Source organism: Thermobia domestica, chromosome 1 (genome assembly GCF_964235325.1).
Source record: "Thermobia domestica chromosome 1, izTheDome1.hap1.1, whole genome shotgun sequence".
Classification (NCBI taxonomy): domain Eukaryota; kingdom Metazoa; phylum Arthropoda; class Insecta; order Zygentoma; family Lepismatidae; genus Thermobia; species Thermobia domestica.
In genome coordinates, this window is record NC_137454.1 from 190,732,185 (window position 1) to 190,745,908 (window position 13,724).

The 13,724-nt window shown below is 36.9% G+C and overlaps 1 protein-coding gene across 2 annotated transcripts in view; it reads left to right on the forward strand.

Moving 5' to 3' along the window:
• Positions 1-13,724, forward strand: part of LOC145692226 (max dimerization protein 1-like) — a 291,446-nt gene that overhangs the window by 77,731 nt on the left and 199,991 nt on the right. The window contains exon 1 of one of the 2 annotated variants that reach the window (XM_081767530.1): positions 10,069-10,195. The exons of the other annotated variant lie outside the window; for it this stretch is intronic. Within the exon in view, the coding sequence (XP_081623656.1) occupies positions 10,125-10,195 (71 nt within the window). The 5' untranslated portion in view covers positions 10,069-10,124. Of the gene's footprint in view, positions 1-10,068; positions 10,196-13,724 lie in introns of those variants that run through there. 2 annotated transcript variants of the gene reach the window in all.

Genomic DNA, 13,724 nt, shown 5'->3' on the forward strand with positions numbered 1-13,724 from the left:
AGAAATATAGCCCTTGCACATTACGTAGGTTATACAAGGCCTTTATATAACTACAACGGTACAGACATTGCGGTAACTGTGACTAACATTTAATATATATATATATGAATGCATTTAGTTCAAAATGGCAATTGTAAAAATTTCGAATATTAACTGAAAACTATTATTCACCATATGATTGTACAGCAAACGCCATATTTGAGCCTATGAACTAGACGGAAGTAAAGTAGCACTTAAATTCTTTGGGTACGGATTCCCGTTGACATGTAGCCTCTTCCTAAAAAAAAAAAAGTTTCTTTAGAACTAAATACGTTCATGTATATTACATTATTTATTTTTAGGATTCCACTACTTTTGTTTCTTGCTATGTGTCAGTTGATGCGCGTGGTCTGAGGTTCGACCTTCGTAGTGTCGTGTCATTAAGAAATTACTTGACTAAAGAGATATCGAGCTCCAGTCTAGGAAGCAGGGTAATGGCAGTAGGACCCCAGCGTACTTACCTCACAATTACAAGCAGCCCAGCCATAGCCCTTCGTGGATCTTAACATCACGGTGTGTAGTCATATATATGTCATTGTTCAATGTATACAAACTGCATGTGTTAAGGTTACATCTATTTTATATTAAACATCCTTAAAGTGATATGAATGCGGTACTGATGCCTTCCAGTAGTTCATGAACTGAATCCAATGACTTGTGTATGTCTTATGACACATACGCGTAATTGACTCTTTTTTCGGACAGAAGAAAGTGCAGGGCAAGGAGTGCGTTTACACTGCCCTTGCCGTTCTGTGACCTCGGAATCTCATAACACGTTGAAACGCCGCAGGGCTTGTACTGCGTGCGTACACCAGTGTTGCCAAATACAAATTGAAAGCATTGGAAATAATCCATTGTTTTGATTTTTTTTCTCCCTCTCCATTTCGATTCATGGGATCAGCTTCAGTCGCACTTCTGTGGATAAATCTGATTCACTTTTCAAGCGATAATAATCTTTTCAAGATCATTTAGTAACGAAAATTTACAAAATAGGCCTAGGGGATAGATTGTAGAAGATGGAAGGTTATAAATGGAAACTTGCCTAAACAAAGATAATTTAACTTTTAACTCGAACGAACTTTAGGAATTTATCAAAAAACCCACTGTATCTGAAAACATATGTCACAACGTTTTGGATTGGACGTCAGGAAGGAAGGGTTAAAAAATGCCAGTTTAGTGAGTAAGTTAGTTGCTTAAATGATAGGAAAGAATTGGTGATCAGTCGAAATACAGTACGAGTATCAACGTGTTGAATGAATTATTATACCTGGAATTAGAAACTAAACCAACTGCTCTTATCAACAATAAAACTGACAGAAGGGTATTAGAGGCCGTGCAGTGACAGTCAGTGAATCGAGTAATGTCACTGTGACAGAAAGTTTGTCATTTATCTTCGTTACCGGGGTGCACAATGGCAACTCACTAATTTGTTCTTTCCTTGAGTAATGTTGCCCTAAAATATTGACTTATCACGGAAAAAGTTGGTTTCGTTTATTATTATTATTGGGAACTGCGGTGGTCCAGTAGTAGAACGTGGTGCCCTTCGTCGAGCCCAACTCGCATCAGGTGAGCTTTGTGGTGGACAAACACCTTATGCGTGGGCTTTTTCGGGGTTCCTCGTTTACTTTCATTTTCTTCATTCCATTCCGGTTCATTCATTCTTATTATCACTGTTTTTCTTAGTTTCAAAGCATAATTGTAGGATTAAGAGTAGATTATTATTATTATTATTATTATTATTATTATTATTATTATTATTATTATCATTATTATTATAGTAGTAGTAGTAGTAGGGTTTGTGGTGGCCATGGGGGAGGATGATGACGGACTATGAATGTTCTCTCTACTGCAAAACAAGATCTAATGTCACAATGGATTTCATATTTTTCATTTGACATATCTGTTCGCGAAGAATGTATTTTATGTTTGTTTAGTTGAACTCTAAATCTAAAACATTCTGCATATTAGGCTAAAAGATACTGTGACTACCAGAAATCGATTTCGGATGCTTATACTAAGACAAACCTTATAACTTTGTTGTTGGAGATTACTCATTTATGATGTGAGTGAGTGTGAAGAAAATAAAAGTGACTACAGTATTTGTGCTGCAGTGGAAGCAATCTGAACCTTACTCAAGACTCAAAATGATTTGAAGTGCTAGCAAGTAGAGTAAACACTGTATCATTAGTGAATCACATGTTAAAAGGAAGTTCTAGGTGTTACTTGAAACGCTTACTCAGCCGTTTATTCGGTTTGATAAATAAATAAATAAATAAATAAATAAACTCTGTTCTACATGTAATAATGGAATTTTGTATGTATGTATGTATGTATTTCAGATTCATTCTGTGTATGTTCCGTGGTGGTTGTAACTGAAGTTTTTCGAAACGTATTGTTAAAATTGAATAAAACAGCAAAATTTCATCTTATTTATTTCATTTCTTATCTCCTTGAACATTTCGGACTTTTAACAAATGTTATAGCTTGTCACACCAGCTTAAAGCTCAACAAGTAATCATATGCTATTAATGCGCTTCTACTGAGAACATATTATATTTGAGTCTTGTTTCTAAGTAGATTTCATTCTTAGAAATTGCATGTGTATCTCATAATTTCTTCTGTCTGTTCTATGAGAAAGTAATGAACTGCAGCCGGAATGTATGTCGTCTGCAAGTTCAAAATAATCTCATTTCCACTTCCGTAGAAAAATAAATATGTTGTAAAAAGTAGTTCTCAATGTCTCTCTTCAACTTCTTGAAATTAATGTTTATTGATTAAAGTGTGAATGTAAATAAGAAGTTCTTATTGCTTCTTCATATGACAAAATTCAGTAATAGGATGGGGCAATCACCTAAACTGTATTATCACTAGACTTTCGAAGACAGTTTTGTCATATTTCCATCGACCTTCAGAGTAGTTCTCTTCTAATCATCTTACAGAGTCGTGTTCTGGAACGATGACCCCCAGCTCCATGTATGTTGAATTTTATTCTCATTAGGTAGTGTAAAAGTTTTTTTGAAGCTTATTACGTTAAACAGCTTTATAGATGGTTAACAGCTTTTCTATCAGCTTTCTATTATGTAGTAAATTAATTAGTCACGTGAAGTCATTATGTTGGTGTTCGTTAGTTGAAAGATAGAAATTCCAAGGTGATTGTTCTCTCTTGAATTAGTAGTTTTGCAGATTCGCGTTTTTTTTTTTTTCAACTCACAACTCACTACCAAAACCGAAAATGGTTATAATTTACTACTATTTCCGGTTTCAATACTGATTTCCGTATAGCAAAAGCGTTAAGATATGCTGGAATGTAGTTTTTTCAATCGATTCAGCTTCCCAAGAGTAGATCCTATCTCCTTTCTTAACCGTCTATTCAAATCAGAAGTTGTTCAGCTTAACAATTTCCTGTTTCAGTCTTTATCATCATAGAACAAAAACAGTAAAGCGTAGTGAGGAATTATTTTCTGATTTGGATTCAGCTTCGAAGGAACAGATTCTTTGATCTTATTAATCTATTGCAACCAGTAGTTACAGATGTGCTACTTGAAGTTTGAGTACTGAATTGCCATTGTGTGGAAGTCTGCCACCACACTGTGAAACAAAACTCGCTAGTTTTAAATCACATGACACTTCGGCTGAGCAAAATACTATTTCAAGTTTATCTTATTGGCCCAGTCCAGAGATTTCTCACAAATTAAGACTGTTAGCTTCAGAGTGCATCTATAATTTGATGAAAGTACTGGGGCGAGTACTGAATTGATATTGAAAAAGAGTGATTCTTAAGGAACTAAGCTGTATTTACGTGTTTTTTATATTAGAGAATGTTCGAAGAACATGGAACAAACAGACCCACATTTAAATGCATTTAAAAAGAAACTTGTTATTTGGGTATGAGCTGTAATGTGACCTTGAGCTTATTAAATGTTTTCTTACGAACTTTCACCAATTAGTTTGAACGAGAAGCAAATTACGTGAATTAGATACATGAGAGTGCAAATCGTTTTTTTTTTTTTTCTTTATTTAAAATTGAACATGCTATTCGTTGCACGATTTACGCTTTAGCATGCGGAAAGTTCAGATTGACGGACAGGGAAACATGTATGTTGTAATGTATGTGAGACCGGAAAAATTTTCATGGCCTTCGTTTGCATCCACCGTGAATGAACATGGCTGATGTTAGTACCCACAGGGTAAAGAAGCTACAAATATGAGGTGCTCAGCAATAATGATTTTAGTATTTAAGTTTTTGTATTATTTTTGAAACTCAACTGTTAGGTTTCGTTTTTATCGGTATTACTGAACAATCTGTCTAATGTAATCTATCTAATATAAATAAAATAATGAGTTTGTCTGTGGTCTGGGAACCAGACGAGTGGACCGAGAGTTACCAAATTTTGGTCACGGGTACCTTGGTCCAGGCCGCAGATCAAGACTTTTTTTTTTAATTTCGAACCAGGGGGGTTTCAGGGGGGTTTACCGTGGCAAGTGAAAGTAGTAGAAAATGACCGATATTAGTGTTGAATTCATAATTTTCGCGGTCGCTGAGATGAAGGGCGATACTCCCACAGGCGTTGACTTCCAAATACAGTCCCCATGCAAAGAATGGGTATTTCAGGTAGTCATCAATATAAGCAAATAGTGAACAACCTCATGGCTGTTTAGCGTACGCGTCTTCGGTGCGGGAAATTCGGATGCGATTTCTTGTAGTTCATCATATTTTTCGAACCCACATTAAGCTTTATGTCCATGTTTCATATAGCTTCTGTGCTGAAGGGGATGTTACACTCTTCAACTGAGGAAATGGGAAAGGAAATAACATTTTTTTTTTTTCATACAGATTGTGTGTAAAGCAGGACACGAAACTTAATTTTTGAATCTAGTAGTAGTCAGGGATTTCGGTCGCCATTTGGTAGTTGGCAAATAAAGTGAATGCCAAATGCCTATCGCCAAACTAAAATGACGACCGGAAATTTTGCGCCCTGATGTAAGGTATACTGTCCCTAATCACAGAGTGCAGAAGAACAGAAATGATTCTTGAAACTTTTTTAATAGTAACGTTTCAATGTATAGGAATGTTTTTTAGTGCGTCAAATCCTAGATGGGTGCAGTTCATGCAGTGTATTTGTGAAGTGCCGATATTTGACACGAAATACGAGGGTAGTCCCAGAAGTACCCGACCTAACAAAGAAAACACAATAAATTTGAGAAATGGTATTTTAATTTCTAAACATAGATTCCTTTTAGCTCGATATACTTTTCTCGACGATGCTCAATAACTTCGATCCTGTTTATAGTGAGAACCTTCGAGCTCCTCAAAATAGCTATTAACCTGAGACTCCATCTCTTCATTGTTGGCAAATCTGTTATCACCGAGCCATTCTCTCAAGTTTGGAAAGAGAAAATAATCCGAGGGGGAAATCTGGCTGAGTGCGTGAGGAAGCAACTCGAACTTCAGCTCATTGATCTTGACCTTCGCGATAGCGGATGTTTAAACTGGTGTATTGTCTTCATGAAACACTTCCTTTCGCTAAGTGCAGCCGATTTTTTCTTGATTTCATCACTCAAACCTTGCGATAAGTTAGCATAATACTCATCGTTGATTGTTTTTCCTTTTTAAAAGATAATCAATAAAAATTGTCCCACGGACATCCCAAAAACTGACGCCATTAGCTTGCCAGCAGATGAAACTGTCTTCGTCTTCTTTGGAGCCGATGTTTCTCTTTCAGTTCATTGTTTTATCTGTCCTTTCGTCTCAGATGTGAAGTGATGGACTCGTTTCATCCGTGATTACAAATCGAGACAAAATTTCGACTTTATTGCCGTGAAACATCGCTAATCATTCAATTGAAACATCCTCACAACACTTTTTTTGTTGCATTGTGAGCAAACGCGGCTCCCATCTCGCGCACAGCTTTCTCATATCCAAATTTTCAGTCAGTATGCGATGTACAGCAGTTTTTTAAATGCTTACCATGTCTGCATTGTAACTTTCAGTCGACGGTCATCCAATACTATTTTGTAGATTTTCTTCACCGTATTTGGCGTAATCACCTCATTTGATCGACCACTGCGATGTTAGTCTGTGCAGCTCGTATGGTCTCGTTTAATCTCTGCCACCCAATATTATTGTAAACGAGGGAGCAGACTTTTTTTTAGAGTAAAATCTATCCCGGCTTTGATACTGGTTGGACTGACCTTTCAAATGAAAGTATTGAATCACATAACGATGACCAATTTTTTCCATGTTAACAAATTTACTGAAAGTATTCACTATTGATGACTGCTAAACAAATACTAAACAACGTAGCGTTTTCAAACTTAAAGTTGGTATTTTCGACTAGAGCAGCCTTTCCCAGCCTGGAGTTCCCAAGACAATCTCAGGGGATCCGCAAACCAATCTGAGAAAGGCACACACAGTGGTGAGAAATACACCATTTTAAGTTAAATGATCAAATGAGTAATGACAAGCAGGGATAAAAGTGAGGAGGAACGCAGGGGGACGTCGTCCCTCACCTCGAAAAAAATGTATGCATTCCCGCAGATTCTAAAAAAATACAATGAGCAAATACAGGCAGGGGAAAGGCGTGACATCATACCGCTACCTAACGTCCCCCTTTCTTTTCAGTCCACTTTTCGACCTACAAAAAGTTGCCTGTATTCCAACGGGATTATTATTATTATTATTATTATTATTATTATTATTATTATTATTATTATTATTATTTTGATAGCCATAAAGCGTGTAGAGGCTGATGTACGTGTACGTAGAAATATCTTCAAACGAAAATCATATTTGATACAATAGGTGACTCGAAAAGGAAAGAGGAAATGAGAAATTCTTGCTTGGCATTCTTTCATTCGTAAAAAACCCTAGGGCAATGAATCTATCGGAGGTTGCTGTATAGTGTGGTCTACTAGTGCGTGGTGTGATTCGTTGGTTGTTCGTCGAGGGTACCATAACTGGTAAGGCGTATCTTGATATGCTTCAGACAAGGATTTGGCCTGTAATCCAAAACTTGTATGGCGATAAACTTTTTTACGAGGGGGGATCAAATATAAACGGGATTTTTGTTCTTGAACATCAACAGTTGGTAGGACTGGCCGCGCGCTTCTATGTTTAGGCGGGACCACTGGGAGTGGAAAGAGCGTGTGTTAGATATTTCCCGCCATTTCGTCAGTACCGCTCATGATGTCGGAGCAACATGTGCACCCCTCCACTGCGCAACACGTAATTATAAAATTTCTTGTTCGTGAAGGAGTTACAGCGGCAGAAATTTGCCAGAGATTGACTGCTCGGTTCGGGGATCAAACATTATCAAGGACGCGTGTGTATGCCTGGCACAAAAAGTTCAAGGAAGGATGAGAACGTGTGGAAAATCAGCAACACGATCGCCGTTCTCGGACCAGCATTACGGACGAAAACATTCGTGTGGTTAAAGGCATTATTGACGACGATCGATGAGTAATAGTATCAGAAATTGTAGAACAAGTCGGAATCAGCTATGAGGGTTGTCAAGCAATCATCAAAAACGACCTACAGTTCCGTAAAGTGTGTTCCAAATGGGTCCGTCACCTTTTGACCGAAAATCGGAAGTTGAGACGTTTGGAGGTCTGTCAGAAGCTTAAAGCAAGGTTTGCGGAAGAAGGTGGTGTATTTTTTAGTCAGATCGTCACCTCCGACGAAACATGGGTTCACCACTACACTCCTGAATCCAAACAAGCCAGTAAGGAGTGGCGGAGGAAAGGGGGGCAGCACCAGTGAAAGCCAAGACTCGACTGTCACCTGGCAAGGTTCTTTCAACCGTTTTCTTCGATCGGCGAGGCATTTTGCTGATTGACTTCTTACATGAGCGATGCACAATGAATGCTGAATACTACTGCGAGCTGTTGAACAAGGCGAGAATTGCATATCGCCGCAAAAGACGAGACCAATCGATTCGACAGATCCTCCTCCTGCACGACAATGCGCTACCCCATACTGCAGCTCGAACAGTCTCGAAGCTACAGGAAATGCAATGGACTACACGTGAACATCCTCCTAACAGCCCGGACTTATCGTCCTGCGATTTTTATTTGTTCGGTCCGCTTAAAGAAGCTCTAGGAGGGCAATGATTTGAAGATGACGAGAGTGTGGAAATGTTCGTGCGCAACTGGCTGGTGACACGACCCTGTTCTTTTTACGATGAGGGCATCTAAAAGCTACCCATACGCTGGGACATGTATTTCCGAAGGAGGAAACTATGTGGAGAAATAAATTATAAAGTGCCTTGTGGTATTCAATAAATGAATTTAAATATATAAAAAAAATCCCGTTTACCCTCGTACATGCAGCAATACAGAGCCGCACATCATTGCCATCGAGATCAGGTTGATCCTTGATAAAACTCTACCCGGAAGGTGGGTTTATCGAAGAGGCCTTGTTGAGTATTCACCTCGGTCACCTGATAACTCGATACTTCTGCTTCTGGGAGACCGTCATGTGTATCTTTACCGAGATGTATATCTTTATGTTAGATAAACAGATGATATCACAGTGTGTGTTAACGTCCTTCTGCCAATGTTTGCATGGTACAAAGTTTCAGCTTTTGTGTGTGTAATCCACCCTGTACATACACGTACATAAAGAAATCTCTAGTAAATAAAATAAGTCCTGACTGATCAACGCTTAGGCTAAACTACAAAGACTGAAATTTGAACAATACATAGGATTTATGATATAAGGTATCACTCAGGAAGGATTCTTGGAAATTTGGGTAGAGGGGTAAATGGGGTGGGAATTCCTATAATAAGATGTCTATAGGAATCCGTTATAAACATTAAATTCGGTATTTGGATTTTTCATTTAAAATAATTAAACGTGTTTCAACGTTTTGCTTTACTTGGAACGGAAGAAAAATTGTTGCGGTGGTTCACCACGCAAGACGAATTCTATATGAAAGAGAGAGGAGGAGGAATGAGATAATTCCCGTATTTGCAAATATAATGTAGTATGATATAAAAAATGAAGTAGTATGTTACATCTCAGTCTTTCATAACTGAAAATCCAGTAATAACACTAGTGTTGTACTTTGAAGAAATTATACAGTATTTGTTTAAACCAGTGCTCCCTAATCTGTGGTACGCGGAACCCACGAGAGATTGAAAGTAGGTCTGCTAGATATTTTAAACTACATTTTTAGCTTATCACGTTGCTCGCACCTGCGATATTTGTAATGTAAATTCGCTAGGTTTCAATCCATTGAGAAGAACAATACAGAAAGATAAACAACAAATCAACCAATCTAGGCTGGAAGATGCATCATCCATCACGTTAGGTGAATGTTTAATTCACTAGGCCTAACTGGCATGATTTTTTTTTTTTTCGAATATCTCCATTTATAGCACCATTGCGTTGTCATAAATGACATATTTAAATGCTGTAAAATTATAATTTATCATTTCGTATTTTTAAAAATCATTATTGATTTCATGGGGTTGGGCAACCGCGGAGAATTACAGTCGCTTCAAGAGATCCGCGACATCAGAAAGGTTGGGAAATGCTGGTTTAAACGAACTTTTAAATTTTAATTTGTCTCTTCTGTCAATCAAGAAAATTGTAATACGTCACAATTATCCAACCGACGTTATGCGTTTTCCGCAGGTAGTTTCTTTACGTGGAAGAAATTATATCACAACCTTCTGTGATCCGTTTGCTACATACTACCTACTTATGTGGTGTACATCATGGTACTCTTGTAATGTATGCACAGATTGAGAGAGTTGTGTTTGATTACCACAACCATGACAGTCGACGGAGCCTAGAGCCGGGACCATTGTATATCAAATTTCGTGGGGTCACGGGTGAACTCCACCTTGTGTTTCTTTGTTGTTGAAGCAGTCCGCCTCTTTCCTCTCCTTCGTAATACCACAAAGTGGCTGGTTGCCTGGGGTCAAGACCCGTTGAACCGTGTTGTGGGGAGAGGCGCATCAGCCATCTCGTGCTCTTCACACGTACTGCGAACTGCATAAGTATAACCTGAAGTCTATAGTGGATGGAAACGTATTGCGAGGCTTGATGTAGATAAACATTTCTTGAATTACGTGACCTCATGGTCATGTCGGAGCAGGATTTCGAGTTTCCTTCTTTGTTCTCCATTTTCTTAACTATATTTCTTGTGAGGTAGGTTTTCGTAAGCTTAAAACATAAGGAAAATAAATACTTTGTAATATTGAAGGCTTTATGTTGCAGAAATTCTTTTGAATAAGAAGACTATTATATTTTTTGATCGATTTAAACGTTTTGAAAGGCAGATAGATTCTCATAAAAGTAAGAATTAGTTTACAATTTTATATAGGCTTATAATGTGTGCCTATTTGCATCATTGTTTTGTGTTACAAGAGGTTTTGTATATAAACTAATGGTAGAGTGGAAGTTAGACTTGCGTCTGTCAGGTAGAATAGTTTAATTATACCCAGATTCATAAATAGTTCCTACTTCATAAAACGAGACAGATATTTTCGGAGATAGGGTAGTAACTCAAATAGAATTAGATAGGTAGTGCAATATGACATATTAAAATTAATAACTGCTTTATCCGAAAATATTAGTACCGTGAATCTTAGAAACCTGTCTAAGACTCGCCACTGAAAAGGAGAATCATCTCGAAAAGTAATTTAATATACGAAGGTAAATCGCACAGAATATTTCCGAATTATGAAATCATATTATTCGCATACTTGCAAATTAGTTGCAGATTACTGTGTTTTTTTCTTTTCATAATTGCTACCATTTTAATTGGTTGACTACATATTGTAATTTTTCAACCAACAGTAAGATTAGATATTTGTTCAGATATTGTAATCTCATTGTGCATATATTCACTAGTTGAGAATTTCTTATCAGAATTGCACTGAATCAAGGAGTAAGTGTAAAACATACACTTCGGTGCGTTTCGACACTAACGATTCAATTATCAGACGGTGAAGGAAAGTTACGAAGAATACGTGTTCTTAAGGTTGCATTAGGCCAATCAATAACCCCGGTGTAGTAGTTTGAATTAAAGATGGAAGCAGGACACATATACATAAAATTTCTAGGATTTAGTCTTGTAATTTTGTGTGTTGATGAGTGTCGTTTGTTCGTAATAGTGCTGTTAAAATTCGAATAATGGATTATTCGAATATTCGAACAAACAATTGTTCAAATATTAAATACGAGTGATCAATAATTTTAACGACATTAGTTGGTACATTGAGATTTTTGCTCAGCCGATCGTTATTTGTTGCTAAGAGGGTACTAAGAAATTCTTAAATACATTTTGTCGTATTTGTATTTTATGTATTACATTGATTAATTGGTTTAACTTTGGTCGTTAACTACATACATTGTTATTGTATTACATGTTAGGTTCTTGTACTGCGAACATCCTCGTTTGAAACATGCTGGATAACATCATTATGCTTAATACCAGTAGACCCATTGATTTTCTTTTTAAAGAGGGGAATAAAGTACAATTGAAAATTGATATAATTTTTTAATATATGTCGCATTATACACACGTGCTTAACGCCTCCAGCTATAATTTTAATTCATTACAGAGGGGATATGCTATCTTCAGATGCAATCTCCCTGGTAATTCACATAAGTATGCTTCCAACTATGATGCTAATCATGATTAGTTCAGTCGTTTACTCATTATTTCAGTACATAAAGAAAGTTGAAGAATGATATTAAAACGTCAAGTGTAAATTTCTGCTTATATCGGTATGTCTGACCGAGATTTTTTTTTTCCATTGAGAAGCACATATTCATGTTAAGACTTGAACCACGAGTTGCAGTGTAATGAGGGGTCCTTGGTTCGATGCAAGATCATGAGACTTTGAGTGAACATAATCATGTTTGTGGGTTTTGTCTGGATTTTCCATTTTCTGTATTCTTATGTCATCAATTATTTCTTGATTATTCACTTTCATTAATCATTTGTCTCCTTTAGCGTAAGGAGCATAACGGTGGGACGTAATACTTTATTTTTTTTTAATATTACAAAATTCATTTCAGGCCGCCTTATAATATTAGAACTGAAAGATTAACAACATAAATGGAAATGCAGGTGGGTATATATATATATATATATATATATATATATATAATATTAAAAATGAGGAAAAGCTAAACAGTTCACGTTTGCAAAAGTTGTCAGAAGAAACGGTGTTCAATTCAGTCTTAGTTACTGGTTGATATCCGAGACTATGTTGCATTAGAGCTCAGGGTTTCACCGAGGTAGAAAACTGGTAATGTTTGGGAATTCAGCTTACTCTTTAAAAGTTCTGGGAAAAAGTCAAGAAATTAAATTAAAAACTGAAAAAAAAAAAAAACGTAAAAATCCAGTAATTTTGAATACGGATTTTTATTTCTCAGAACCGTTTATCTTTTTACCGTACTTGTCTAGGCCCTATTTCGTGACAAATTTTATAAAATAAATTATTATTATTATTATGTTGCAAGACTAATCTTCTTACATTCACACTACGAGGGTCTGCTGAAAAGCTCAACCCAGAAGAACTGAAGGTAGAATGATGAACAGTTTTACAGAACATATCTCAGTATGTACAAACACAAATTTTCATACTAATAACGAAATTCGTATTACGTTTTTCATGTTCATGAAGTGATCTTGTGTGCTCAATCAGCAAATTTTGCAAACATGGAGAACAGAGTTGTTATCAGATTTTTGTTTCACCAAGGAAAGTAACCAAAAAACAGAATTGTGCTCGAAATCGTGGGTAAAATTCGTGATCTTATTTTTGAAATTCGCAGGATTTCAGCAAAACGTGTAGCAGAGATTGTAACCATTTCTCGGGAATGCGTTGGCAACATAACTCATAGTGACTTGGGCATACGCAAATTCTCGGCAAAATGAGTTCCCAAAAATCTGTTAGCAGATCAAAAGTGTGAGTAAGGGCATCAACGGAAGTCATCTCCCATTTTGAGCGCAATTCCGACCAATTTCTGTCACGAATAATAACTATGGGCGAAACATAGCTGTCCATTACGGTCCTGAAACGAAGTAACAGTCAGTGGAGTGGCGACATTCAGGTTCTCGCCCCAAGAATTTAGACAGAAACAAAAGTCGACTGGGAAAATGCTTGCAACATTCTTTTGGGATAAGGATGAAGTCATACTCAAAGATTTCCTGCCCAGAGGGCACATATTTAATGCAGAGTATTACTCTGCATTACTCACAAAACTGAAAGACAAATTGAAAGTGCAACGCTGCGGAAAATAATAAAGGAAGGGTATTCTGCTCCTTCAGGACAATGCTTCTGTCCATCGGACACTGCAAACACAACTGACACTGCATGATCTTGGGTTTTAATGTCTAGGTAATACTCCTTATTACCCACATCTATCTCCAACAGACTATATTATTTATTCCCCAAACTCAAACAACACTTGAAAGGACACCATTTTGAATTTGGTAAGGATATGATTAGTGCTATGGAACAGTAGTGCGAGGAACAGTCTTCAGATTTTTTGAACAGGTCTGCAAAAATTAGTGCTTCGTACAAGCAAGTATATTGAACTTCGAGGAGTGTAGAATAAATAAAATTTCATCATTCCACGTGCACTCCTTCTGAGTTGGGCTATGAAAATTTCTACAGGCCCTCGTATATACATGTACATGCATAGTTGCTAAGAAACCTCTTGG